Below are 27795 nucleotides of genomic sequence, written 5' to 3'. Positions count from 1 at the left end.
GAAACAAACAAAAAAAGCAAAGAACAATCAAGTTATAAAATGCTGCTGTGTAAAATAGGTGCTACATATAAATTAGCAAGTAAAGAATTAAGAAATTTTTAGTAAATTCAAATTGCTATTAAGAATGTTTTTAGGATGTTTTCTTAACATACAAATCATATAATCTTGGGCAATGGTCTTCACTGGGATTTTCCTGATAGGCAAAGTTTTTCATGGTATGTAAATATGATGATATATCATCTTTTCCTAGGTCAAAACAAATTACTTAACAAAAAAAAGCCATTTAAAAAAATTATAAAATATCACAGGAGTCGAGTCCATGACATGCTGTAAAACAAAGCTTCTTATCCTGAAAGCCATTAACCTCTAGTATCATAACTTACTCCTACATAATGCAGACTACGCACTTCTTAAAATATCACTTTCTTAAGGCATAACCAACCACTCAAACTCACAGTATTCTGGCTAGATTTCACTCTAGTTTCCAATGCCTTTTCCCTCCTGGCCTCTAAAGTCAGGAAATACAAGAAATGGTAACAGTCAAGATATTTGGAAAATAAAATTAACTTATAATAATCTATTGGCTTACTGTAATATAGTGGGGGGAAAAATGAGGTAGTCAGATAGACATAGGTTCAAATCCTGAGCCAGTCACATAGCACTATGACCTTAGGAAAGTCAGATAATCTCTTTCTCATTAAAAAATAATGAGGGTAATAACTGCTCAGGATGGTTGTTTTTAGCACAGATAAGTCTCCAGATACAAAACATCTGAATCCTGAATATGTTCTCTGCCACATACCCAGACTTATTTGAAGACATATTCTTTCATGCATGAATAACTGCAAAAGTACCCCCAGAAAGTCTACTATCTCAGTGTTCCATACTCTTTTAAGAAGCAAAACCCTTCCCTGAAATTATTATGTGGAAATGATATAAAAGAGATAAAAAAAAAAAAAAAAGACTTCTAATTAAATTAGAAAGGTAGAGAGCCCAGAGCCCTGTACCTGACAATCCTCCCAACCCCCACATATTTGCTCCTAAGGCCCCTCCTTCAGATTCTGGCACATGACTATTGTAGCTTTATTTCTGGAGTGACTAAGGGATGCCTGTTCCTATGTAACTCACGGTATTTAGTTAGTCTGTTCTGGAAAATTTGTCAACTAAGAATCTTTTGGTTGTATAAAATACAACCCAAACTGTATTTGGGTTGTATTTTATAATTATATAAAAGTGAATTTATGGACTCATATAAATGAGCTTGGGTTGGTGTATTTCAGGCTCTGGTTGATAGGGTTCCAGGTTCCAGTAAATTTCCCTGTAGCTCTCTCACACATGTCCTATCCTGCTTTTGCTGAATTCTCTCGTGTCTAAACCATGCTTTGTAGTACCCTATTCTAAATTTCTACATATGTGTTTCCCAAGTTCCTGGTCTGACCTATTTCGGCTAATCTAATGTAGTAAGAATCCTTAAGGAACAAGAAATCAGAAGTCTGTGAATTTGGACGAAAAAATTACAAATTTTCACTAATCCCTAACTAACAAAATATGTTCAATAGATACTGTTAGAAACTTGCACATTCTCAGAGAAAAAGGACTACATTTATTTAAAGCTAAACTGAGATTTTGAGTCTCCAAGCAAACAGTCCAAATGCTTTAATACCAATGGTTCCATGCATTCCTAATGTACAGACAATTTTCACAGACAGAAGTAACAAGAACTGCAAAGACAACACACTGAGTCTCTGGATTCTGAGGAAAGGCATAACTTCACTGATCAGTCTATGAAAGAGTGAGCAAATGGTAATCTCAAATATCACTGTTATAATGTATATTCCAAAAACATGAAGCAGAAAATGAGCTTAACACATGCATACGCAGCTTAGGCATATATAATAATTATAAAACAATTTATTAAGTTCTATGTAAGAATTCCAAAAGATGGCCAAGTAGGAAAAATTCTTATCCAATATGAAAACTTCTCAAATTCCAGTAAAATAAATTTCCACTTCTAACCCCAATTCAATGAACAGAAGAAAATGAATAAACTCAAACCTATGAATAAAAAACTTTGTGCCCTTCCTACAAAAAAGAACATCTTAAAACAATCCAGACCAAAGGGAAAATACCCTACTCATATCCTTTCTCAATAAAGATCCAGTATAGGGTGAGAAACTTGGAGCTAGAAGAGAATAATGAGTGAGACTCAGATTTCCAAGAAGGTTTAGAAGTCCCCCTCCCACTAACCCTCTCAATTTTAGGCAGACAAAGTATAAGAAAGAGAAAAAGTGTTTTTTGTTAGTTTGTTTAGTTATTATGGACAACAGGAAGAGAGTATTACAATAAACAAAAAGGTAACCTGATAAGAAATAGAAGTCTTTCAACTTAGAAGGGATACCAAAGGTTAGAGAAATGTGCAACAATAAGTAAAGTATGCTAGAAACCCCAGTATGTTCAAGAGGTAAAAGCAAAAGCTTCTTCAGAAGTCACAAGAAGAGCATTAAGAGCATCAGAAGAGAATCTTTCCAGATCTCCCCACAAAGTCTACCTTAGTAACTTATCATCCCTTCTATTTGGGAAACAAAGGAAGACCCTGATCCTAAAATTTAAAAAGCAAACAAAAGAAACTCCCCTTCAAAAGATATTGAGTCACAATGTTAATTAGGTACACACTGTGGAACTGTCCTATTAAGAGACACAAAGCATGTTAACTGTGCTTCAGCTCTCAAATAGAGAAGATGCACAAATTCTAATCAAACATGAACAAGGAAGGTATTCACTTGAAGAAAAAGGCCTGTTGTATAACAACAGTAAACAACTATCATTGCAATTTAAGGTGCATTCTCACATATTACACCATTTGAGTATAAAAACCTTGTGAGAAAGATAGGAAAAACAAGATAATTATTCCTATTTTCAGAATTTAAAGCACAGGTTCAGAAGCATTAAAAATGACTTACCAAGAATGCAAAGGTAGTAAGAAGTGAAGCTCTTCCTACTATATTATACAAATCTCCATTGTAATGTCTGTGACATTACTGGGTAAGTTGATAGTAGCAGTCCTTTAATTCCACCTCTCCCTATGAAGCTTCAGGTTTTCCCCCAGGTAGCAAAGTAGAATTTACAGCAATAAAGAACGAAAGGAATATGCCTCAACCTCATAAGACTGAATAATATCTTCTAGTCAAAATTTATCTAGTGATAAAATTACATACCATAGAAATTAAAGCTATAAGTCAAACAGACCTGATAAGCCCAAAGAGGCTGTTGTACCAGACAGGCTTGTTACTAGACTCTCTGGAGCCTTTGTGCAAAATAGAAAAAGACATCCACTGTGGCTGGACAAAGCATCATGGGCTTCTGGTTCTACTTATTAGGGTACAATTTTGGCTTCCAGTTAGGTAATTTATTCTCCTACAGCCAAAACCTATCTTTGCTGGTCAGACAGGCTAGCATTCCAAAGGATTCCCTCATTTAACTGCATTACAAATGATGAATGCCCTCAGTTTCAAGACCTACTGAAAAAAAAGGCTGCCATAAATTAAACTTGAAAGATATCTGATCAAATAAAATGGTTTCCTATTCATTAAAATTAGCTCACAGAGGGTCCACTAAAAAGAGGATAATCACAAAACTGAACCAGGGGAAATTAACTCCATGGCCCAGAGACAAGAAGCCAGTTAAAAATGCCTCCATTAAAAATCCCAGGATTAAAAAAAAAAAAATGCCAGGATTACTGAGATGCATATATGCATTTATTCATTCATTTAGCAAGACTTACATATAATGGCATAGTAAAGGATCTTCCAAAGACACTACAAAGATGAAAAGGAGAGTCCTGACCTTGAAAATAAGTGGCAATATCCTCTGCCTTTGTTTATTCCTGGCAACTAGAAACATGTCCCACAAAGTAGGTGGCTCAATAAACACTTGCTAAATTTAAGTTAACCTCATGAGGGAAAAGAGGGAAGAATGTATGCATTCATATACTTTTTTTTTTTTTCACACCGTGGCTAGATGCCAGTAAAAGAAAGAAGAATCTTTGGCCCTCAAGAAGCTCATTAAACATAGAGATAATTCACAATATGAATCAGCAGGACTGGGTGCTAGGATAGCATAGAGCTGCATTCTCCCCAGGGGATACTGGTTACGTCTGGAGTCATTTTTGGTTGTCACAACTGCAGGGAAAGTGGGGAGCCATTAAGTGAGTAGAGGCCAGGGATACTAATAAATATCCAACAATACACAGAAAAGACCCTCACCACAAGAATTATCCAGCCCCAAATGTCAACAGTACGGCACTTGAGAAATTTTGACAGAAAAAAGGAGTAGAGGCTCTAAGCCAGATTGCATGGGTCTGAATTCTGGTTCTACCACATATAACCCTGGGCAACTTATTACACAAATAAAACGAGAAGAGTAAAGAATTTGCTTCATAGGTTATTACAAAAATCTCAATGTATTCGATTAAAGCATTGACATAAGTTCAATGAATGTTAGCAGGGCGGGCCACAGTGGCTCAGCAGGCAGAGTTCTCGCCTGCCATGCTGGAGACCTACCTGGGTTCAATTCCCAGTACCTGCCCATGCAAAAACAAAAACAAAAACAAAAACAACAATGAATGTTAGCTATTATTATCCATTAAAGCATGTAAGTTCTGTTAGAGCAGAAAATTGATAGGTTTTGTTCCCAGTGCCTAGAACAATATGGAACACATATTAGGTATCTCAGTTTGCCAGGACTGCTTCAGGACAAAAGTATAGCCTTGATGATGACTTGATCTGGACATTTTCTGCCTCAAAACTGAGAATGAATAAATTTGCATTGTATAAGCCAAACTATTTCATGGCATTTGCTTAAGCAACCTAGGAAACTAAAATAGATTTTGGTACCAGGAGAGTGGGTGCTGCTATTGCAAATACCAAAAATGTGGAATGGATTTAGAACTTGGTAATGGATAGAGGTTGGAAAAACTGTGAGGCACTTAATTGAAAAGGCCTAGACTGTTTTGAAGAGGCTATTTGGTAGAGATATGGAGGCTAAAATTCCAATGAAGTGTTAGAGAAAAATGAATATGTTACTGGAAACTGGAGCAAAGGCTATCCTTGTTTTAAAGTAGCAGAGAACTTGGCAAAATTGAGTTCTGATGTTGGATGGAATGCAGAACTTGAAAGCGATGAACCTGAATATTTATCTGAGATTTCCAAGCAAAACATGGAAAGAGCACCCTGGTTTCTCCTTATAACTTATAATAAAATGCAAGAGAAAAAGGAGAAGCTGAGAACTGAACTCCTGGGCACAAAGAGATCAGAAACTGATGGTTTGGAGAATTCCGAGCTTCCGGAAAGAGACTTCCCAGAGAATAGTACTTCATGTGAGGGTTTAACTGAACAGGGAACCAATCAGCAATTTCTGTGCAAGTCAGAAATGGAAGTGCACTTATCCAGAAAGGATCTGTGGAAATTCCTTTTGTCTGATGGTTTTGGACCCCTGGGTAGTACAGCAAAAGCAACACTTTTTGTTTGTTTTTTTTAAATATTTTTATTGACAAAACAAAACAACAAACAAACATTCTTAACATATGAACATTTCACACTTGGTGTACAATCAATGGCTCAAAATATCATCCCCTAGTTGTATACACATCACCGTGATCATTTCTTAGAACATTTGTATCACTCCAGAAAAAGAAATAAAAAGAAAAAAGAAAAAACTCATACAGACCATACCCCTTACCCCTCCCTCTCATTGACCACTAGTATTCCATCTACCCAACATATTTTAACCTTTGTTCCCCCTACTTTTTTTCCCTATACTCCTTACCACTCCCTTTCATTGATCACTAATATTTCAATCTACTCAATTTATGTTAACATTTGTTTCCCCCATTATTTGCTTATTTATTATCCATATTTTTCACTCATCTGTCCATACCATAGATAAAGGGAGCATCAGATACAAGGTTTTCACAATCACACAGTCACACTGCAAAAGCTGTATCATTGTACAATCATCTTCAAAAAACATGGCTACTGGAACACAGAAAAGCAACAACATTTTTGTGAAATTTGTATGAATAAAATCACTGTTAGCCTGGTGTAAAAGGTACATAATGAAGGAAAAAAATTACTTTAAGGGCAGAACCAAGGAAACTGAGATTTGAAATGAAGGTATTTTCTTGGGCTAAGAGAGTGGGCCCACCCATGTCTTAGAGTGAGTCTGCTCCAGCACTTGGAGAGGACAGAACTTTCGCATCTTCAACATTCTGGAAGAGTGCAGGCACTCCAGTGTTCTAAGAGGGTACAGCCTATAGGCCTCAGGGACTGCAGAGAGTTTGGTCATCACCCCAATGTTTGACAAGGGTGAAGCCTGTGCCCCAGTGTCTGGGCAGAGCATGGCTGTTGTTTAAGCATTTGAAAGGGTAGGGGTTGCTGCTCCATCAGGCCTAGATGAAAAAATGCTGTGCACAGATGACTCTCAAACCTCAAAATCTACTGGAGTGTGCCCTGCAGGATTTCAGAACTGTTTGGAATCCAAGGCCCCTTATTTTCCTTCCAATTTCTCCCTAGTGGAATGGAAATGTTTATCTCATGCCTGTCCCTCTCCTTTATGTATTGGAAGCAGGTAACTTCTTCTCTAGGTTTCAGAGGCCCACAGACAGGGAATTATGCAGAGGACAGACCACACCATAACGGATTTTGATAAAACTTTGTACTAAACCTTGTTTCTGAAATGACTTAAAGCTTCCAGAAATATTCTGATGGAATGAATGTCTTCTGCATATAGAAAGAACATGTCTTTTGGGCCTAGAGGATGGAGTATGGTGGTCTAAAGATGTATTTACCTCAGAAAGACATGCTCTTAAATCTAATCCATTCCTGTGGGTATGAACCCCTCCTAAGTAGGAGCTTTTGATGAAGCCAGTTCAGTTAAGGTGTGAACCACTTCAATCAAGATGGGTCTCAATTCTATTACTGGAGTCCTTTATAAATTGAAAAAATTCAAACATGAGAGAGAGATGGCCACAGAAACAAGAAGGTGAAACCAATGAGACCAGGAAGAGAAGAGAAGGACTAACAGATGCTGCCATGTGCCTTGCCGTGTGTTAAAGGAGCCAAGGATCACCAGCAGGCAGTCTTTGGGATGACAGCATCGCTTTGGTGATATCTTGATTTGGACAGTTCCCCTGCTTCAAAACCGTGAGCAAATAAATTTCCATTGTTTAAACCAAACTATTTCATGGTATTTGCTTAAGCAGCCTAGTCAATTACATTTTTTTCAGAGAAGATAGTATTTAAGACCCTGAAAAATCATCTTCACAGTATTTCTCAATTCTACCTTTGGTTTTCCAGGAAAGGAAGTCCTACTTCAGACATAACTAATTTCCCAATCTGCTCAATTTAATCATAAGGATATTATGAGAATTAAATGAGAAAATACAAAAGAAAATGTTATAGAAAATACAAAGTGATTTCAATACTAATAGTGATATGATTAATCTATGAGCTACAGGGTCTGTGGTGTCCAAGTAAGCAGCTGACAAGTTCCTATCTCTCTGCCATTTTCCAGAAGATAAAGAAAACTAGTTAAAGTTTATTTTGTTGGGGGTGAAGGAGGAAGAGGGCAAGTGTTGAGTGCAGTGTGAAAGATGTGTAAATACCTGCTGATTCCAATATAGAAAAAGAATAGGAAGATAGGAATTTCCATAAGAAGTCAACCTAAAGGAACCTAAATCCAGTGTGTACATCTTTTTCATACTATGTGTTCATAGTAGTTTCAACAAAGCCACCAGATATGCTAAATATAGAGAGCTGTACAGATTTAGAATGAAATAGATTGGAACAAGCTAAAAGCTGAAAACTGACAGTACTTCCAACATAAGTTCTTGGAAGGATGATATTATTGTTCCAGAATAAGCAATGTTAAAGTTAAGGAAATAAAAGTGCCATACTAACATCTATCATCTCTTGATGATTCTTCTTTATTTCTTCTCAGCTACCAAACATAATAAACTTAAATAATCTATAACAAAAGTATATTATACAGTGTCCAGCATTACACAAACATATAGGTGAAGGTCAGTGAAAATCTTTTACTAAATCACTGATGACTCATATTACATAGAACACTAGGTTTTAACGAGTTAAATGTCACATGAAAAAATTTGTTAAACAAAGAACAATCAAAAGGTTTAAGAAAAGGCACTATATATACAAAGCAGTTCAACAGAAAGTGTACATACTGATCAATCGTGCCTCAATTTTGACCATTCACCAATTTATATATACACATTTAACTGAGGTTCAAATACCATTTAATTCTTGAATTAAAAATAGAATTTTTAGTTTTTAAAAACCCAGTTTCTTTCTTTCTTTTTTTTTTTTACATGGGCAGGCACCGGGAATCGAACCCGGGTCCTTGGGCATGGCAGGCAAGCACTCTTACCTACTGAGCCACTGTGGCCCGCCCAAAACCCAGTTTCTGAGCTTGAGTGCAGTGTAAAGAGAAGGCAAGGGAAGCCCCTGGAGTATGGGGCTGGGGTGGGAGGGGTGGATGGGGGAGTGTTGGGTACAAAAACAGAGCGACCCATGCAGCAAGCACAGGTGGCAAGGCTGCACCCTGCACGAGAGCCTCAGAGGCTGCAGGGGGTAGGGGCTGTGTCTGAGCCCCATCCACCTCTCTGGCTCCGAGTAGCAATCTCAGGAAGGGGTCACAAACAAAACTCCACAGATGTGTTTGTCAGATGTCAAGTTGAACATTGGGGTCAAGCCGTAATGCCTGGGGCTTCCAATGATACTCTGGACTGAAATGGAAGCCTAGATGCCTCACTACAAGGAGTGGCTGAGCAGGTCCTTGCTTCTCGCACATGACAGCATGCAGGGGCCATAATTTGTCAGCTGAATATGTATTCAGGCACAGGCAGCAGTGATCTGATTAGATCTGTGATTGCATTGGCAATAAGGCAAACGTGCTGCTCTACTCAAAAAATTCTGGTTTTCCACCTTGTTTCCATCTCCAGGAGGGAGGAAGCATGTCCCAGTTTCTCTCTCCTGGTTGTCTCTGAGCCAGTTGCCATGCAGGGAATCCCACTACCCATGCAGCTCACCAAGTCCAGAAAGAGAGCCAAGTTTTTTATTTGTTCACTTCTTGCATTTGAAATATTCTTTGATAAAATCTTTGGCCTGAGATTCTCTGCCGTAATCCTTAACAATGACACAACTGCAGCCAACCACTTTATGGGGTTTCCCCTTCCTATTGATTTTACAGAGGCCTACCCATTCCCCTAGTTTGTTGTTGTCATCAACTTAATTAGGTTGATTTGGTGCTCAGCACAAAGGGCCTCCATCAACTTGACATATATAAGTTCATTACAGTTGGATGCGAGCACACAAAAATGGGCTTGGCACTTTGTCTAAGGCTTTGGCAGCTTCATGGATTCCACGTGCAAGGCTACTATGGGTGAGGGAGGTCTTCAGCACCTCTTGAAAAGCAGTGTTCACATCCATTATACCTCTAGCAACAATGCCTTCCTCGGACATGGCAGTGGGTTATGGATGGAGTCGAATTTTGAGAATGCCCCCATGCAGACTGATGTGGGCGGGTGGCCACAGGTATACCACCAGGAGTATGGCCATACTCACGAGGTACCCCAACACCAGAATATGCTGCCTCTTTAATGGCACCAAACCCATCATCCTGGACAGTTTGAAGCAATATCATTTCTTTCATTGGCCTGGGGAGATTTTCTATTATGTCGTGAGCTTCCTACGGATGTTAAGATGGCTGCTCCCAAACGACTTCAAAGACTTAAGCCTGCTGTATAAGGAGGCACGGCACTACCAGTTGAAGCCCATGGTGCGAGAGCTAGAGAGCTGGCAGGAGGAGAAGCAGCACCACAGCTGGGCCTGAGACTGCCTGGTGGTGCAAGTCATGCCAGACCTGGGAGAGGTCATCATGCCCACCAGTGAGAAGGCCCTCATCAAGGAGATTTTCCCTGAGACCAAGGACCTCATCAGCAGCTCGGTCAACGCCAGCTGGAACCAGGACACCATACACATCATCTGCTTCCTGCTCAATGGCTACTACTGCCTCAATTGTGCAGGTCCTGGAGAGGCTATCACAGTGGGTATTCGGTGTGGCCATGTCCTGTGAGGGTGGCATGGACTAGTGTTCAACGCATACCGGCTGTGCAGGGAAGAGCAGTGACCATGGCCCATATCCACTGCTTTCTGGATAAAGCAGAAGCCCCTGGACTAGGTCCTACCTCAGTGCCCACCTGAGGCCCCGTGGCCCTGGGGGTACCCCAGGGACCTGGAAACAGTGCTGGGAGTCGTGTCTATGCACACTCACCTGTGGGTGAGAAACAGGGTGGGGCCAGAGAGCCCAGGGGCTGTGCACCTGGGGTCCCACTATCCTGAAGACTAGGCATATGTTGGAGTCTGCCCACTGAAGGACTGCTGGTGTGACCCAGAGATTCTGCAGCCACCAGCTCTCCTGGCCCCTGTGGTGTCCTCTGAAATCCTCAGAGGCTCCCAGGAGGCTGAGGCAGGGTAAGCTACCCTACCCCCCACCAGAGGCACCACCCCTCCATCTCCTTGTGGCTTATTTTTCGATAGTATGTAAAAAAGAAGTGACTAGGGTGGACAAAGGTGGCTCAGTGGCAGAGTTTTTGCCTGCTGTGCCAGACACCTGGGTTTGATTCCGACTGCCTGCCCATGCAAATGAAAAAAAAAAAGTGACGATATCTGAATGAGTCAGAGAAGCCAACAAGGACAAATGCTTCTTTATCTGATGCTCAGTTCTCAGTCGGACATGCAGCACACCCTCAGACTGGATGGTGGGTGCTGGGTACTCCAGCCCAGGGCCTGCACAAACTGGAGACTACTTGTCCCTGCTCCAGGGACTGCCGATGAAGCAGCAAGGCAGCAGGAGTGACAGAGGGTCTCCAGTGGGTGGGACTGCAGGGAGGAGTACAGTGGAGGGGGTAGGGGGCTGGATGTTTCTGTAATCATCAGAGATCCTTCCTACCTGGGGCTCAGGTCATGACTTGGTGGGTTACCTGAACCTCCCAGCAATGCCTAGAAACTTCCAGGCCTATCCGTGCATACTCACACCTTAGCTCCCACAGAAATCTTTCCCTATCCAGACCAGCCACAGAGCCACAGTGCATCCTTACACAGGGATGGGCCCCAGGATGAAGGAACCGATCTGTGAACCACATCCATGGGTCCCTAGCTCAGTAAACTATCCCAGCTCCGCGTTTCCCACACTAATTATGCACAATGAAGTTAATTAAACTATCATTATACTAGCCTGCAAAAAAGACACCTCATGCCTACCTGAGGCTCTTGGCTCTTGATTTAAACAAGGACTGGGCCCATGGGGTCCTCACAATCCTCCCCCCATCCCCCGCCTCCAGGACACGCCCAGAGATTGACACTCTGGCTGCATCACACCTCTGCATCACAATTCTCGTCCTATAATGACCTCCGCATGCTGGCTCTTCCCAGTGGAGAACATGTACAGAACTGCTTGGGGGTGGGGTGGGGGCACGCCGCAGGCACTAACTGTGTACAATGCCTATAGACTTGTATATGACTCCTTTAATATTGTAAAGATGCTGATATACAATTGTGTATTTGTGTAAAAACATTATGTTCTTAGTTCATACCATAAGTCATTCTATAAAGCGGAAAAAAAACAAAACCCGGTTTTGTTTAATTGACCTGTAATACTCTGGTCATGCACAGTGCTCAAATTCAAATATGAAATCATAATTCAATTTTAATAAAGACTACACTGTTTACATATGAAAATTCTTCTATTCTAAGAATATACTCCTGCTAATACAGGTAAAAACTGAATATTTTCCTTAACTAATGAAATGACAGAAAGTCCCTTTTTCCACATACCTCCTATAGAAGTAGCAGTGGTACTATTGCTTGTAAGAGTAGCTGAGGTCTCTGACACTGTGGAAGGTTGGGTACTGGTGACAGCTGAAGCAGTATCAGATGCCTGCTCAGAGGTAGATGGATTTGAATTGTTAATGGAAGCGCTTGTAGTCTGTGGTTCCATTCTTCCCGAAGTGGTTGGTACTACAGTAGGTTCTACAAAATACAAAATGTTTCCTTAATATTTCAAAATAATTTAGGTAAAGGGTTATGTTAACAATCTAAACTAAAATTCTGATAATAATTATTAAATTAAGCAATTAAACTTAAAAATGTGAACTCTCTAAAAGTACAATATATATTAAAGAAAGCTTTCATAAAGTTAAACTGGAACATCAAACCAACACGTTACTAAAATAAGTTAACTGCATTAAAAAAAGTCAACACATGGATATTTCAGTAACATGGGGATTAACTTTTCTCAGTAAATAGCATATTAATTTTTCTGATCTATTAAAAAGAAGAAAGCAGTAAAAGGAAAGTGAAAGTCTTTCTGCTATGTCTACACATATTTTCACAGGTTATCAGAACAGTGTCAAAAATTGTACCGTTCTGGCATTTTATGGATTCTAGAGTTGGACAGATTGGATGGCAATCTGATTTCATCACTGACAGAATGACCATGGATATGTTACATAAACACTCTATTTCCTCGTCTCTAAGACAGGGAAAGTAACAAAATTTGTCTCATAAAACCACTGTTAGGATAAACTGCGATCATATATATAAAGCACTTAATATGATGCCTAAAATAGAGTAATTAATTAATGATCATTAGCGATAATTTTTTTTTAACATGGGCAGACACCAGAAATCGAACCCAGGGTCTCTGGCATGGCAGGCGAGAACTCGGCCACTGAGCCACTGTGGCCTGCCCAGTGATGATTTTTCAAAAATATTTTTATTGAGAAATTTCCGCATGCATACAGTCCACACATGGTACACAATCAATGGTTCATAATATAATCACATGGTTGTATATTCATCACGATGTGAATTTTATAACATTTGCATCACTCCAGAAAAAGAAATAAAAAGAAAAAACTCACACATTTCATACCCGACTCCTCCCTCTCATTGACCAATAGTATTTCAACCAATCCAAATTTTTGTTTCCCCCTTATCCCACCCCTATAATTCATTTATTCATCCTTATTTTTAAACGCATTTGTCCATACCCTGGATAAAAGGAGCATCAGACACAAGGTTTTCACAATCACACGGTCCCACTGTAAAAGCTATATAGTAAAACAATCGTCTTCAAGAACCAAGGCTCTTAGAACACAGTTTAACAGTTTCAGTACTGTTCTAGTTTGTTAGCTGTCAGAATGCAATATACCAGAAACAGAATGGCTTTTAAAAAGGAGAATTTAATAAGTTGCTGGTTTACAGTTTTAAGGCCGAGAAAATGTCCCAATTAAAACAAGTCTATAGAAATGTCCAATCTAAGGAATCCATCCAGGGAAAGATACTTTGGTTCAAGAAGGCCGATGAAGTTCAGGGCTTCTCTCTCAAGTGAGAAGGCACAGGGCGAACACAGTCAGGGCTTCTCTCTCAGCTGGAAGGGCACATGCAAAACATGGCACGTCATCTGCTAGCTTTCTCTCCTGACTTCTGGTTTCATGAAGCTCCCCGGGAGGCACTTTCCTTCTTCATCTCCAAAGGTCGCTGGCTGGTGGACTCGGCTTCATGGTGCTGCAGCATTCTCTGCTCTCTCTGAATCTCTTTTTCTCCAAAACATTTAGTCTTTTATAGGACTCCAATAAACCAATCAAGATCCACCCAAATGAGTGGAGACATGTCATCACCTAATCCAGTTTAACAACCACTCTTGACTAAACACATCATCCAGGGAGATGATCAGATTACAGTCTGAAACTTACAGTATTGAATAGGGATGATTCAACCTTTTATGAAATGGGATTTTGATTAAAACATGGCTTTTCTAGGGGGCATACTTCCTTTCAAACCAGCACAAGCACTTCCCTTCAGCCACTCCAATGTATCATAAACTAAAAAGGGATATCTAGATAATGTGTAAGAATAACCTCTAGGATAACCTATAACATCTCGATTCTGTTTGAAATCTCTCAGCCACTGAAATGTTACTTTGTCTCTTTTCTCTTCCCCCTTTTAGTCAAGGAGGCTTTCTGAATCCCATGATGCCAGGTCCTGGTTTATCCCGGGAGTTCTGTCCCACATTGCCACAGAGATCTACAGCCCTGGGAGTCATGTCCCAAGTAGTGGGGGAAGGCAGTGAGTTCACATGCCAAGTTGGCTTAGAGAGAGAGAGACCAAATAGGCTTTCCGGTGGTGACTCTTAGGCAGAATTATAAGGAAGCTTAGATTCTTTTTTGGTTATCCCCACTGTTGGCAAGAATATCAGGAATTCCCCAATGGGGAAGTAAAATATTTCCTCCTTTCTCCCCAGTCCCCCAACAGGATTTTGCAAATACTTTCTTATTCTCCTGCCCAAATTACTCTGGATTTATGGGGGCATCACACAATCCATAAAAACTAACAAGATTTCACACCTTAATCAAGATCCCACGTATTTTTGGTATTCAAATGAACTGACAATACAGTTAAAATGAGATAATGCACTACCAAAACCATAAATCTTGCACTAGATAAACATCTCTCCTTTTGGTCTCAACAGAAGTTAGTCTTTTGTTTTTAATTAAACACCAATATACAAACACAAACATTCTTACCATATGATCATTCCATTCTACATATACAATCACTAACTCACAATATCATCACATAGTTGTATATTCATAATCACGATCATTTCTTAGAACATTTGCATCAATTCAGAAAAAGAAATAAAAAGGAAAACAGAAAAAAACTTACACATACCAAACCCCTTAACCTTCCCTTTCATTGATCACTAGCATTTCAATCACTAAATTTATTTTAACATTTTTTCCCCCTATTATTTATTTATTTATAATCCATATGTTTTACTCATCTGTTGATAAGGTAGATAAAAGGAGCATCAGACACAAAGTCTTCACAATCACACAGTCACACTGCGAAAGCTTTATCATTATACAATCTTCAAGAAATATGGCTACTGGAACACAGCTCTACATTTTCAGGCAGTTCCCTACAGCCTCTCCATTACACCTTAACTAAAGAGGTGATATCTATATTATGTGTTAAGAATAACCTCCAGGATAACCTCTAGACTTTGTTTGGAATCTCTCAGCCATCGATACTTTATTTTGTCTCATTTTGCTCTTTCCCCTTTTGGTCAATAAGGTTCTCTCAATCCCTTAATGCTGAGTCCCAGCTCATTTCTATCCCATGTTGCCAGGAAGGTCCACACCCCTGGGAATCATGTCCCACGTAGAAGGGGGGAGGGCAGTGAGTGTGCTTGTCGTGTTGGCTGAGAGAGAGAGGCCACATCTGAGCAACAAGAGAGGTTTCTTGGAGGTTATTCTTAGGGCTAATTTTTTTGTTTCATTTTTTGTTTCAATTTTTATTAATAAAATTGATCAGCATACAACACGAACATTCTTTATGTATGAACATTTTATACTTGGTGTACAATTACTGGCTCAAAATATCATCACATAGTTGGATATTCATCACCATGATCATTTATCAAAACAAAATTTACATCACTCCAGAAAAAGAAATAAAAGAAAAAACTCATGTCATATATACCATACCCCTTTCTCCTCCCTCTCATTGACCACTAGTATTTCCATCTACTCAATTTATTTTAACATTTGTTCCCCCATTATTTATTAATCCATATTTTTTACTCATCCATATTTTTTTTCTTTTTTAAAAAGAGCATCAAAACAAGGTTTTCACAATCCTACAGTCACTTTGCAAAACCTATATCATTATAAGATCATCTTAAAGAAACATGGCTACTGGAACACAGCTCTACAGTTTCAGGCACTTCCCTCTAGCCTCTCTAATACACCTTAAACTAAAAAAGGGTTATCTATATAATGCGTAAGAATGACCTCCAGGATAACCTCGCGACTCTATTTGAAATCTCTCAGCCACTGACACTTTGTCTCATTTCTCTCTTCCCCTTTTCAGTTGAGAAGGTTTTCTCAATCCCTTGATGATGAGTTCCAGCTCATTCTGGGATTCCTTTCCCACGTGGCCAGGGAGGTTTACACCTCTGGGCGTCATGTCCCATGTAGAGATGGGGAGGGCAGTGAGTTTGCTTGCCATATTGGCTGAGAGACAGGCTTAGGCCTAATTTTAAGTAGGCTTTGTCTATTCTTTGCAGGGTTAAGTATAATATGAACAAACCTCAAGATTGGGGGCTCAACCTACTGCTTTGGTTGTCCCTACTGCTTGTGAGAATATCAAGAAACCTCCACTTGGGGAAGTGGGAAAAAGTTTCCCCCTTTTTCACCATTTCCCCAAGGGGACTTTGCAATTACTTTTAATTCACTGTTCAAATCACTCCGGGGTTTATTGGGGCATCACTCTGGACAAACCTACAAAATCTCATGCCCTACTCAAGTTTCCATGTACTATGGTGTTTAATTAAGTTGTCCATGTACGTTATATTAGGAAATGCACTAGTTGAAATAAAAAATTTTGTACCAAATAAATATTTTTTGCTTTAGTCTCACACATAAGTTAAATTTTTAAAATATTAATTACCATCTATTTTCAACACCCTGCAGTATTGACATTCCTTTGTGAGAAGTTAAAGTTTTAAAATACGGTTGATATCATCTTTTACCCTATATTCTATTTTACTGTAGTCCTATCCAGATCAGATTCATTCATATCTCTAGTCAAAGTCTGATTACATTTTCAACTTTTTAAACAGTTGCTCTATGGGGTAATCCTGACTTTCTTAGCTTCACTGCTCTAACTTTGAAGCTCAAGTGCCACATAAATACCTGAAGTTTCAGGGAATGACTGGGCTATACATAAATTGTTCAGGATCTTAGAATTCAGAAATAACAGTTACAACTCATGAATATATGTGACTGGTCTAAGAACTTACCATCTAGGACACTATAGGCCCCAACCTGATAACCCATGCTCTTGACTTCAATTCTCTGAGTCTGCATATTATAGTTAACCATACGAGTGAGGTATCATAATATTTGTATTTTTGTTTCTGACATTTCACTCAACATACTATCCTTAAGTGTTTTATCCTGGTGTTGATGGTGGCAGTGTTTGTGATTTGCAATGGGTGGAGGTGACCTAAGGGTACAACAAGCGAAGAATGGAAGAGGGAACTGTGATGTATACATAAAACAGACTGCTTAGTGGCTATAAGAAGGGATGGATTTGTGAGGCATGCAACTAGGTGAATGACACTAGCTTGCATTTTCTGTTTTTTTTTTTCCTGTATACTGTCCCAATATTGCTGCATCTATGGCAATTTCATATTTAGCTTCCTGAGGAACCACCAAACTGCCTTCCAAAGCAGTTGAACCATTGTACATTTCCAATAACAGTGGATAACTGTGCCTTTTTCCACATCCTCACTAGCACTTGTCATTTTCTGGTTTTTTGGTAAATGCCATTCTAGTGGGTGTCAGATATTTCATTGTGGTTTTGATTTACATTTCCCTAGCAGCCAGTGAAGTTGAGAATCTTTTCACGTACCCTTTAGCCACCTGTATTTCCACTTCTGAGAAGTGTCTGTTCATGTCTTTTGCCCATTTTTTAACTGGGTTGTTAGTCTTTTTATTGTTGAGTTGAAGAACCTCTCTCTCTGTCTTTTTGCATGGGCAGGCACAAGGAATCAAACCTGGGTCTCTGGCATGGCAGGCAAGATGAAGAATTTTTTTTATATATCCTGGATACTAAACCCTTATCTGATACTTGGTTTCCAAATATTGTTCCCCATTGTGTAGGCTGCCTTTTTACTTTCCTGACACAAAAGCGTTTAATTTTGAGGAAATCCCATTTATCTTTTAATCCAATGTTCATGCTTTGGGTGTAAGATATAGGAATCAGCCATCTATTACAAGTTTTATAAGATACTCCCCAATATTGCCTTCACAAAGTTTTATGGTCTTCACTCTTATGTGTAGGTCTTTGATCCATTTTGAGTTCATTTTTTGTATAGGGTGTGAGATATGGATCTTCTTTCATTCTTTGGCATATGGACATCCAGCTCTCCAAACACCATTTATTGAAGAGGCTGCTCTGTCCCAACTGGGTTAGTTTGACTGCCTTATCAATAATCAATTTTCCATAGATAAGAGGGTCTATATCTGAACACTCTATTCAATTCCATTGGTCAGTATATCTATCTTTATGCCAGTACCATGCTGTTTTGAGCACTGTAGATTTGTAATATGCTTTAAAGTCAGATAATGTGAAACCTTCCACTCCATTTTCTTTCTCATAGTATTTTTAGCTATTCGGGGTACCCTGTCCATCCAAGTAGATTTGATTATTGCTTTTTTTCTTTCTTTTATTTTTGCAATGTAAGTTGTTGGGGGTTTTAATTGGTATTGCATTGAATCTATAAATCAGTCTGGGAAGAAGTGACACCTTAACCATATTTGGTCTTCCAGTCCATGAACTTCCATTTATTTAGGTCTTCCACAATTTCTTTTAGCAATTTCTTGTAATTTTCTGTGCACGAAAGGTCTCTTGTATCCTTAGTTAAATTTATTCCTGGTTATTTGATAATTTTAGTTGCTCATGTTAATTTTTTTTTTAATTTCCTCTTCATTACTAGTGTATAGAAACACTACAGATTTTATAAATGTTGGTCTTGTACCCTGCCACATTTAAAAAAAATTTTATTAATTAAAAAAATTTAACAAACCAAATAAAACTTTAACATATATAATCAGTAATTCAGAATATCATCACTTAGCTGCATATTCATCATTTCTTAGAACATTTGCTTCAATTCAAAAAAAAAATAAAAAGACAATAGAAAAAGAAATAATACGAACAGAAAAGAAAAGAAAAGATTATACCTACCACACCCCTTACCCCTCACTTTCATTGATCACTAGCATTTCAAACTAAATTTATTTTAACATTTGTTCCCCCTATTATTTTACTTTTATTCCATATGTTCTACTCATTTGTTGACAAGATAGATAAAAGGAGCATCAGACACAAGGTTTTCACAATCACACAGTCACACTGTGAAAGCTATATCATTATTCAAATCATCCTCAAGAAACATGGCTACTGGAACACAGCTCTACATTTTCAGGCAGTTCCCTCCAGCCTCTCCATTACATCTTGAATAACAAGGTGATATCTACTTAATGCGTAAGAATAACCTCCAGGATAACCTCTCGACTCTGTTTGGAATCTCTCAGCCATTGACACTGTGTCTCATTTCACTCTTCCCCCTTTTGGTCAAGAAGGTTTTCTCAATCCCTTGATACTGAGTCTCAGCTCATTCTAGGATTTCTGTCCCACGTTGCCAGGAAGGTCCACACCCCTGGGAGTCATGTCCCACGTAGACAGGTGGTGGGTGGTGAGATTGCTTGTTGTGTTGGCTGGAGAGAGAGGCCACATCTGAGCAACAGAAGAGGCTCTCTTGGGGGTGACTCTTACACCCAAATTTTAAGTTACTTGATCTATCCTTTGTGGGGTTAAGTTTCATATGAACAAACCCCAAGACTGGGGGCTTAGCCTATAGCTTTGGTTGTCCACACTGCTTGTAAGAATATCAAGAATTCAACTTGTGGAAGTTGAATTTCTCCCCATTCTCACCATTCCCCGAAGGGGGCTTTGCAAATACTTTTCTACTCTCTGATCGAACCACTCTGGGATTCATCAGGGCATCACTCTAGAGAAACCAGTAAAATCTCATGTCCTACCTGAGATTCCAAGTACTTATGGTGTTCAATCAAACTATCTACATAAGTTATATTAGGAAATGCACTAGTCAAAATATAAATTTTTGTACCCTGCCACTTTGCTGTACTCCTTTAGTAGCTGTAGTAGCTTTCTTACAGATTTTTTTGGATTTTCAACATATAGTATCGTATCATTATAACTCTAAGAGTTTTACTTCTTCCTTTCCAATTTGGAAGCCTTTTATTGATTTTTCTTGTTTAATTTTTCAAACTAGAACTTCTTCCAGTACAATGCTGAATAACAATGATGACAGTGGGCATCCTTGCCTTGTTTCTGAAATCAGGGGGAAAGCGTTCAGTCTTTCTCCATTGAGGATGATGAAAAAATAAGTTTTTTTCATATATTCCCTTCATCATGTTTAAGAAGTTTTCTTCTATCTCTATCTTTTGAAGTATTTTCATAAAGAAAGGATGCTGAAGCCTGTCAAATGCCTTTTCTGGCTCAAATCATGTGTTTTTTCTGCTTTGACTTATTGATGTGGTGTAATATGAATTGATTTTCTTGTGTTGAACTAGTCCTGCATATTTGGAATACATCCCACTTGGTCATGGTCTGTAATTCTTTTAGTGCGCTGTTAGATTCAATTTGCAAATATTTTGCTGAGAACTTTTGTATCTATATTCATTAAAGAGATTGGTCTGTAATTTTCTTTTCTTGCAGTATCTTTGTTTGGCTTTGGCATTAGGGTAATGCTGGACTCACAGAATGAGTTAGGTAACTTTTTCTCCTCTTTATTTACTTATTTTTTTTTGAGGAGTTTGAGCAAGATTGGTACTAATTTGTTCTTGAATCTTTGTAGAATTCACATGTGACGACATCTGGTCCTGGGTTTTGTTTTTTGGGAGCCTCTTGATGATTGATTCAATCTCTTGGCTTGTGATTGGTTTGTTGCATTCATCTATTTCTTCTTGAGTTGATACTGGTTGTTCATATCTTTCAAGGAAGTTGTCCATTTTATGTATGTTGCCTACTTTATTCGCATACAGCTGCTCATAGTATTCTCTCATTATTCCTTTATTTCTGGGGGGTCAGTAGTTATGGCCCCTCTTCCATTTCTGATTCATCTGCATCCCCCCCCTCCCCTTTTCAGTCAGCCTAGTTAAGGGACCACTGATTTTATTGATTTTCTCAAAGAACTACCATATGGTTTTGTTGATTTTCTCTATTGTTTTCATATTCTCAATTTCATTTATTTCAGCTCTAATTTTTGTTATTTCTTTCCTTCTGTTTGCCTTGGGATTAGTTTGCTGTTCTGTTTCTAGTTCTTCCAAGTGAACAGTTAATTCCTAGATTTTTGCTATTCATTTCTAATTTAGGCATTTAAGACAATAAAGTTTCCTCTCGGCACCACCTTTGCTGCATTCCACAGATTTTGACAGGTTGTATTTTCATTTTCATCTGCTTTGAGACATTTCTGATTTCTCTTGTAATTTCTTCCTTGACCCAGTGGTTGTTTAAGAGTGTGTTGTTTGGCCGCTATATACTTGTGAATTTTCTGATCCTCTACCTGCTATAGATTTTCAACTTTATTCCACCATGATCCAAGAATGTTTTGTATAATTTCAATCTTCTTACATTTATTGATTCTTGCTTTGTGACCCAAGTTTGTCCTTGAGAATGAACCATGAGCACTTGAGAAAATGTGTATCCTCCTGTTGTGGGGTATAATGTACTATAAATGTCTATCAAGTTGTAGTTCATTTATCATATTATTCAAAATCTCTGTTTCCTAGATGTACTATCCATTGATGTGAGTAGGGAATTGAAATTTCTAACTATTATGGTAGAGGTGTCTACTTTTCCATTCAGTGTTGTCAATGTTTGCCTTATATATTTTGAAGCACTCTGGCTCAGTGCGTAAATATGACTATTGTGTTTTCTTGTTCAATTGTTCCTTTTGTTAATACCTGCTGTCTTTCTTTGTCCCTTTTAATCGTTTTACATCTGAAGTCTAATTTGTTGGATATTAGTATAGCTACCCCTGCTCTTTGTAGGTTGTTGTTCGTATGAAATATCTTTTTCTAATTTTCCACTTTCAACCTACTTTTGTCCTTGGGCATAAAATGAGTCTCCTGTAGGCAGTATATAGACATATTTTTAAAATCTATTCTGCCAATCTATGTCTTTTGATTGGAGAGTTTAATCCATTAACATTTAATGTTGTTAGTAAAGGCAGTACTTTCTTCTACCATTTTGTCTTCTGGAATTTATATATCACATCTAATTTTTTTCTTTTTATCTTTACTGATAGTCTTCTCCAGGTCTCTCTTTCCTGTCTTTCCCTATCTGCCTGCAGTACTCCCTTTATATTTCCTGTAGAGCCAGTCTCTTAGTCACAAATTCTCTCAGTGACTGTCTGAAAATATTTTTATCTCCCCATCTTTTTTTTTTTTTGGTAGGCTGTATGGCAGGGCCACATTTCATTCTTTTTCCAGGTGAGTATCCCATTATTGCAGCACCATTTGTTGAATTTTTTTGTTTGCTTGTTTGTTTGTTTTTTGCTGGTTTCTTTGTTTGTGAAGTACATGGGCCGGAACTGAACCCAGGTCTCCTGCATGGCAGGTGAGGATTCTACCACTGAACTACCCTCACACCCCACCCCTCATTTTTGAAGTACAATTTTGTTAGATACAGATTTCTTGGTTGGCAGTTTTTCTTTCTCAAAATCTTAAATATATTATACCACTGCCTTCTCACATCCACAGTTTCTGCTGAGAAATCCAAACAGTTTTATTGGGCTTCCTTTTTATGTGATAGATTAGTTTTCTCTTACTGCTTTCAAAATTCTGTCTTTGACATTTGACAACCTGATTAGTAAATGTCTTGGAGTAGGTCTACTTAGATTTATTCTATTTGGGGTACACCGCAATTCTGAGACCTGTAATTTGATGTCTTTCATAAGAGATGGGAAAGTTTCAGTGATTATTTTCTCCATTAGTATGTCTGCTCCTTTTCCTCTCTCCTCTCCTTCTGGAACATCCGTAACATGGATATTCATGCAGTCAGTGTTGTCATTCAATTCCGAGACCCTGCACATATTTTTCCATTCTTTTCCCTGTATTTTCTTTTGTGTGCAGGATTTCAGATGTTCTGTCCTCTAGTTAACTAATCCTTTCTTCTGCCTCCTCAAATCTATTGTTGTAGGTTTCCATTGGTTTTGTTTTGTTTTGTTTTTTTGGTCTCTTATATTTTGCCTTTCATTCCCCTAAGTTTTGTGATTGGCTTTTTTAAACTTTAGAGTTCTTCTTTAAGTTCACCTTATGTTCACCTAATGTCTTCTTTATATCCTCCCTCAAATTACTGATTTGAGTTTTGATGAGATTTTGCATGCTTGTCGTAACATCCTTAAATAGCTATTTATTTCAACTTCAGTATTTTATTCGAACTGTTGGTTTATTTCTTTGACTGGGACATAGCTTTGATTTTCCTGGTGTCACTTGTTATTTTTCGTTGGATTCTAAACCTTTTATTTCCTTAATTAATTTATTCTGGAGTTTATTTTTGCTCTTTTACCTAGGGTTTTCATGTTGGATGGCTTTGTTCTCTCTCTGTTCTTTTGGCATCCAGTTCAACTTATTCTAGACCTCTAGCTTAGGTTCTGTTTGACTGATTAGAATTTATATGATCGAACCTGTTCAGATTTTCCCAGACCAGGAGGAGAGATTAGCCAGTATCAAGTTTCCTTGAGGGTAAGCCCCAGCAGGTCATCAGACTTTCCTATGAAGGCTGTAGACTCTGTGCTTTTCCCATCCTTTTTAGCATGTACTGCCTGCCTACAGCTTCCTGCCAGCATAAAGTAATGCGATGCCTTTAATTTCAGCAGCCTCTCCTTGTCAGGGATATGGAGGAAACCAAGGCCACGGTATCAAGAGGGCTTTGACTATTTCTCTTTTCCAGCCCCTGGAGCCTGAATTTCCTGACTGAGGACCTCCACTTGAGCAGGCCCTGTCCCCCTTTTCTTGAGAAGATACACCTGTTACGGAACAGTCCACTTGACTGGATATTTTTTCTCTCAGATACGCTTTAATTATATCCTTGCTCTGGGCAGTGCTGGAGCCTGAGAGTGCTCACATTCTACCTAATGATATGTTAAGAAGTTTTAAAAAAAAAAGCGTTTTTAGAGCTGAACCCCAACCCCCCTGGTTTGCCAAACAAAAGCTAGAATTGGTACATGGCTCTATATGGTCCCAGGCTCTATGTGTCCCCTTTTCCAATATTTTGTGCAATCCAAGTCAAAAAGTCTCTGGGCTTTGTTTTTGATTTTCCATCAGCTCCATCTCCTCTCTGCAGGGGATGAAAACCAGTTCCTTTAGTGTTTATTCCAGGTTTATCTGTGCTTGGGGCCTGTTTTTCAATAGTTAAAATTTGTTAATTAATTCTGTGACTGGAGCTTGGTTGAGCTAACTCTTTGCTACTACAAAAGTCTGTTTCCTTTCCCCTTGGGGAACCAGCTTGCTGTTCCCATGGGGGAGGGGTGCCAGCCTCTGTGGATTGGGAGACTTACAGCTCTGTATGCGATTCTCAGGTGTTCCACCCACTCCAGACTGGTGTATGCTGTGTGTCTGGTCACTGATGTCCTCCTAGCAGTTGTTTCATACAGGTCCTGGCTATTCAGTATCTGCTCTGGAGGACAAACTAAATTCTACCCCTCATTATGCTGCCATCTTGCCCTGCTTCAGCTATGACTTTTATTATTTGTTCTTATCCTTTTCTTTCCATGCAATGCCTTTTGCCAACATTAACATTCATCAGTGCTTTCTAATAAATATTTTTTTAAGCCATAAGTCAAAGAAATTTCAGGCACACTTTAATTTATAAATGGGTTGCACTTCAGTCACTTGATTGTAAAATGACTGTTTAGAATTGAGAACACTAGAAACAAGTCTGTCCAAAGCATAGCCACAACAATTAGATCTGAAAATAAGAGATTCACTTAATGTAATATAGAACAAGAGGATAGACTATTTATACAATTTAGTATGGTAGGCTAATTCCTAAGCTACAGTAGTATCTCTTGGTCTATATGGAATCCTGTACTCCAGGTGCTTAAGCAAATATAAATGCTTATAAAGAAAATGGGGTGGGGGGAGGCCACTATTTATTTAAATGTTTTAACTTAAGATTCCTCAATCTCAATCTTTTGACATTTTGGACAATATAATTTTTGTTTTGGCGATGGGGTGAGGGACTGTTTGTACATTTTAGTATGTTTAGCAGAACCCCTGGTCTCTACCCATTAGATGTTGGTAACACCTTCCGCAGATTATGAGATGCAAAAAAGCCTCTAAACATTGCCAAAAATCTTCAGGGGACAACTTTGTCCCCAGTTGAGGACCACTGGCCTAACTCATGCACTTAAATTTTGAGTTAGTAACACAGAAGGCTTTCACTGAGAGAAAATAGGTGGGGGAATAAAGGGGCATCTACTGATACACTTTTAACCTAGTTAAAGTATAAACTCCTCTTGAAATTACTGTAATGGGGTAAATCTATTCTGTTACTGTATCCTACTTACTAACTGGCAGATGTGGCAAAGGAAAACATGCAAAAGTTTCCAAAATAGTTACCTTATTTGACTGACTAATCATTATTTAATCCTTATTACATTATCTGCTCTCTTACAGATGATTTATAGTGCTTCAAAATAAAAACTGGGACACTACTGAGTGAAATACAGAGAGTGAGAATACAATCTCTCTTCAAAACCATTTTTTTATTTTTTGAAGTAAAAACCTCCTATTTTATTTCAAATTACCCAAATCCCACATAAATACAAATAAATTATAGAAGTGTATTTGCTGGTCTCTGTTTGAATCTTGTAATATAATTCTACATAGATGTAAGCAGGACAAAATGTCAGTTATTAATTGATGTTAGCCTATCAAAAACTAATTTAAAATTATTCATAAAAACGAATGATATACACATAAATGAACCTGCAGTAACAGTTGGACTGTGCGTTTACTTAGCAATTTATTTAGCTTTTAGTTTCAATCATCTGATGTAGAACTCTTATGCATTCTTATTAGTTAAATATAATAAGGGTGGCTAACATGGTGACCTATATAGGTGGAACAGCAAGATTAGTGGTATTTATTTGGTGGTTATTACAAAGGCTGTGGCTTATACTTAAGACAGCAGTTAATATTGGCCATTCGGGGTTGGGGAGGCACTGAAGGATCTGTAGTGGGCCTGTTTCAGCTGCCTCTCAGGCCTGGTCTCCCTTGGCATCTGACTGTGCTCTCCACCAGCCATTGGGTACCAAGGGGAAGCAGGACAATTAAATGACCTATATGAACCCAAAAGCAATGGCCAGATTAAGGGGTCCGATTCAATCTTTAGGGCCAACAATACAAGATTATCTGAATCGACCAACGACTACCTGGGAAGAAGTGAAAGAGCAACTAGAAAAGAAAAAGAAAGGCTCCAAGGCATTGGCTGAAATTGAAGAAAATATGAATGAGAACTGGAAAAAAGAACTAGAAAAACACAGGCAGAAATTATTAAGTAGAAGTGAGAGTTCATCCGAAAAAGAGAAAGAAAAAAAGAAAAGAAGAAATCTGGTAGGCAGTTCTTCAGATTATGAGATGAGGAAAAGAAATAAGGAAAAAGGAAAACAAACAAAAAAAGAACATATATCTTCGGAAAGTTCCATGTCTGAAACTGAATTAGATATTAAAAATAGTGGGAAAAAGAAAGGATAGTTTGGAAGTCAAAGGATTCAACTGAGAAAGAAAAGGACAATAAAGTACTCAGCAGAAAAAGAAAGATATATCCTGAAGATAAATCTTCATCATCTGAGTGCTTGTCAGAATCAGATTGTATTGAGGAGGTATGAGTGAAAAAGAAAACCAGTGAACAATGAGAAAAAGCAACAGAGAAAACAAACAAACAAAAAAAAGCATAAGAAACTCAGCAGGAAAAAGAAAAAGAAGGCTGCTAGTTCAAGTCCTGATCCTCCATAACATTAAGGAAAATCAGGATTCTCTTATAGAAAAAGTTCAATGTCTAAGGAAATTTTAGCTGTGAAAATAATGACAAGGACTATTTACTTGTTTAGTATTATTATTTACTAAAATGCATGATTTTTCTAGTTTTCAGAATTTTTCCTGGACTTTCAGTAGTCACTCAGATGTCGCTGTATGAAAAGGCCATAATTAATGCCTGCTCCTTGAACATCTTTTTTCCCTCTTTCAGTGCTTAATGGCTCTAGGAGATAATACACTGCAGTCATACTAGTGGTTCAAATATTTAGGGATACAAGTGAATATTTTTTACTATAATTACCTAATTATAAATCAACAGAAATTGAATCTGAATACATCTTTAAGATGTTATCAGAAATATCCAGACAACTTTAGTAAGCATTTTTGAGGTAGGTTTGCATACATTGATATTCCAAAATTCTGATCTGTAGTTAAATGCATTTTAATGTTTTTTTTTCCGTTGCATACTTTTTATTTACCTGGGAAAGGAACTTTTAGGTTGGGGGTCAGGGGATTTGCTATCTCTTTAGCTATGATAGCATGTCTTTGATCCTCACATATCCTATTTTTGTGGATGCAGCAGCCATGCTTTCTGGGAAGGTTAGAGTTGGATACCAGCAATCTCGCCCTTTAATGAGCTTAGTGACATCCTTAGACTCTGTCATATGCTGCCGTGAATGAACCAGAGAAATGGCCTTGTGCTGCATGAGTAAGCCCCAAAAGCTGTGGAATTTATCTCCACTTCAGTAATTCTGTGTTATTTTCATATGAATTAATTTTGATAACACTTTGGCTTTGGAGAGGAATCATTTCAAATAAACACTGGTACTTTTTGAACTAGATAGTTAAAAGACTAAAATGAATGTTTTATACTGTTGTGTTTTAACCAGTCAGGAACATTTTATATAATCAGTATAGTTATTTTTTTGGTATAAATTTTGTTTAAGCTGCAACACTTAAGTTTTTGTAACTCCTTACTTTTGCTATCTTAGTAATTTCATTACTTTGTTTAA

The 27795-nt window shown here is 38.2% G+C and overlaps 1 protein-coding gene and 3 pseudogenes across 17 annotated transcripts in view; 2 read left to right on the top strand and 2 right to left on the bottom strand.

Moving 5' to 3' along the window:
* RNF111 (ring finger protein 111) overlaps positions 1-27795 on the bottom strand; it is a 210216-nt gene that overhangs the window by 36780 nt on the left and 145641 nt on the right. For all 17 annotated transcript variants that reach the window (XM_077128059.1, XM_077128047.1, XM_077128057.1 and 14 more), the window contains one exon: positions 11913-12107. In XM_077128059.1, the coding sequence (XP_076984174.1) occupies positions 11913-12107 (195 nt within the window). The remainder of the gene's footprint in view (positions 1-11912; positions 12108-27795) is intronic.
* On the bottom strand, positions 12-11893 carry LOC143656189 (small ribosomal subunit protein eS12 pseudogene; annotated as a pseudogene).
* Positions 9574-10257, top strand: LOC143656529 (BTB/POZ domain-containing protein KCTD15 pseudogene; annotated as a pseudogene).
* On the top strand, positions 26090-26761 carry LOC143656185 (protein FAM133B pseudogene; annotated as a pseudogene).

The sequence above is a fragment of the Tamandua tetradactyla genome, chromosome 14, assembly GCF_023851605.1.
Source record: "Tamandua tetradactyla isolate mTamTet1 chromosome 14, mTamTet1.pri, whole genome shotgun sequence".
Taxonomy (NCBI): Eukaryota; Metazoa; Chordata; class Mammalia; order Pilosa; family Myrmecophagidae; genus Tamandua; species Tamandua tetradactyla.
This window is presented reverse-complemented; position numbering and strand designations above follow the sequence as displayed.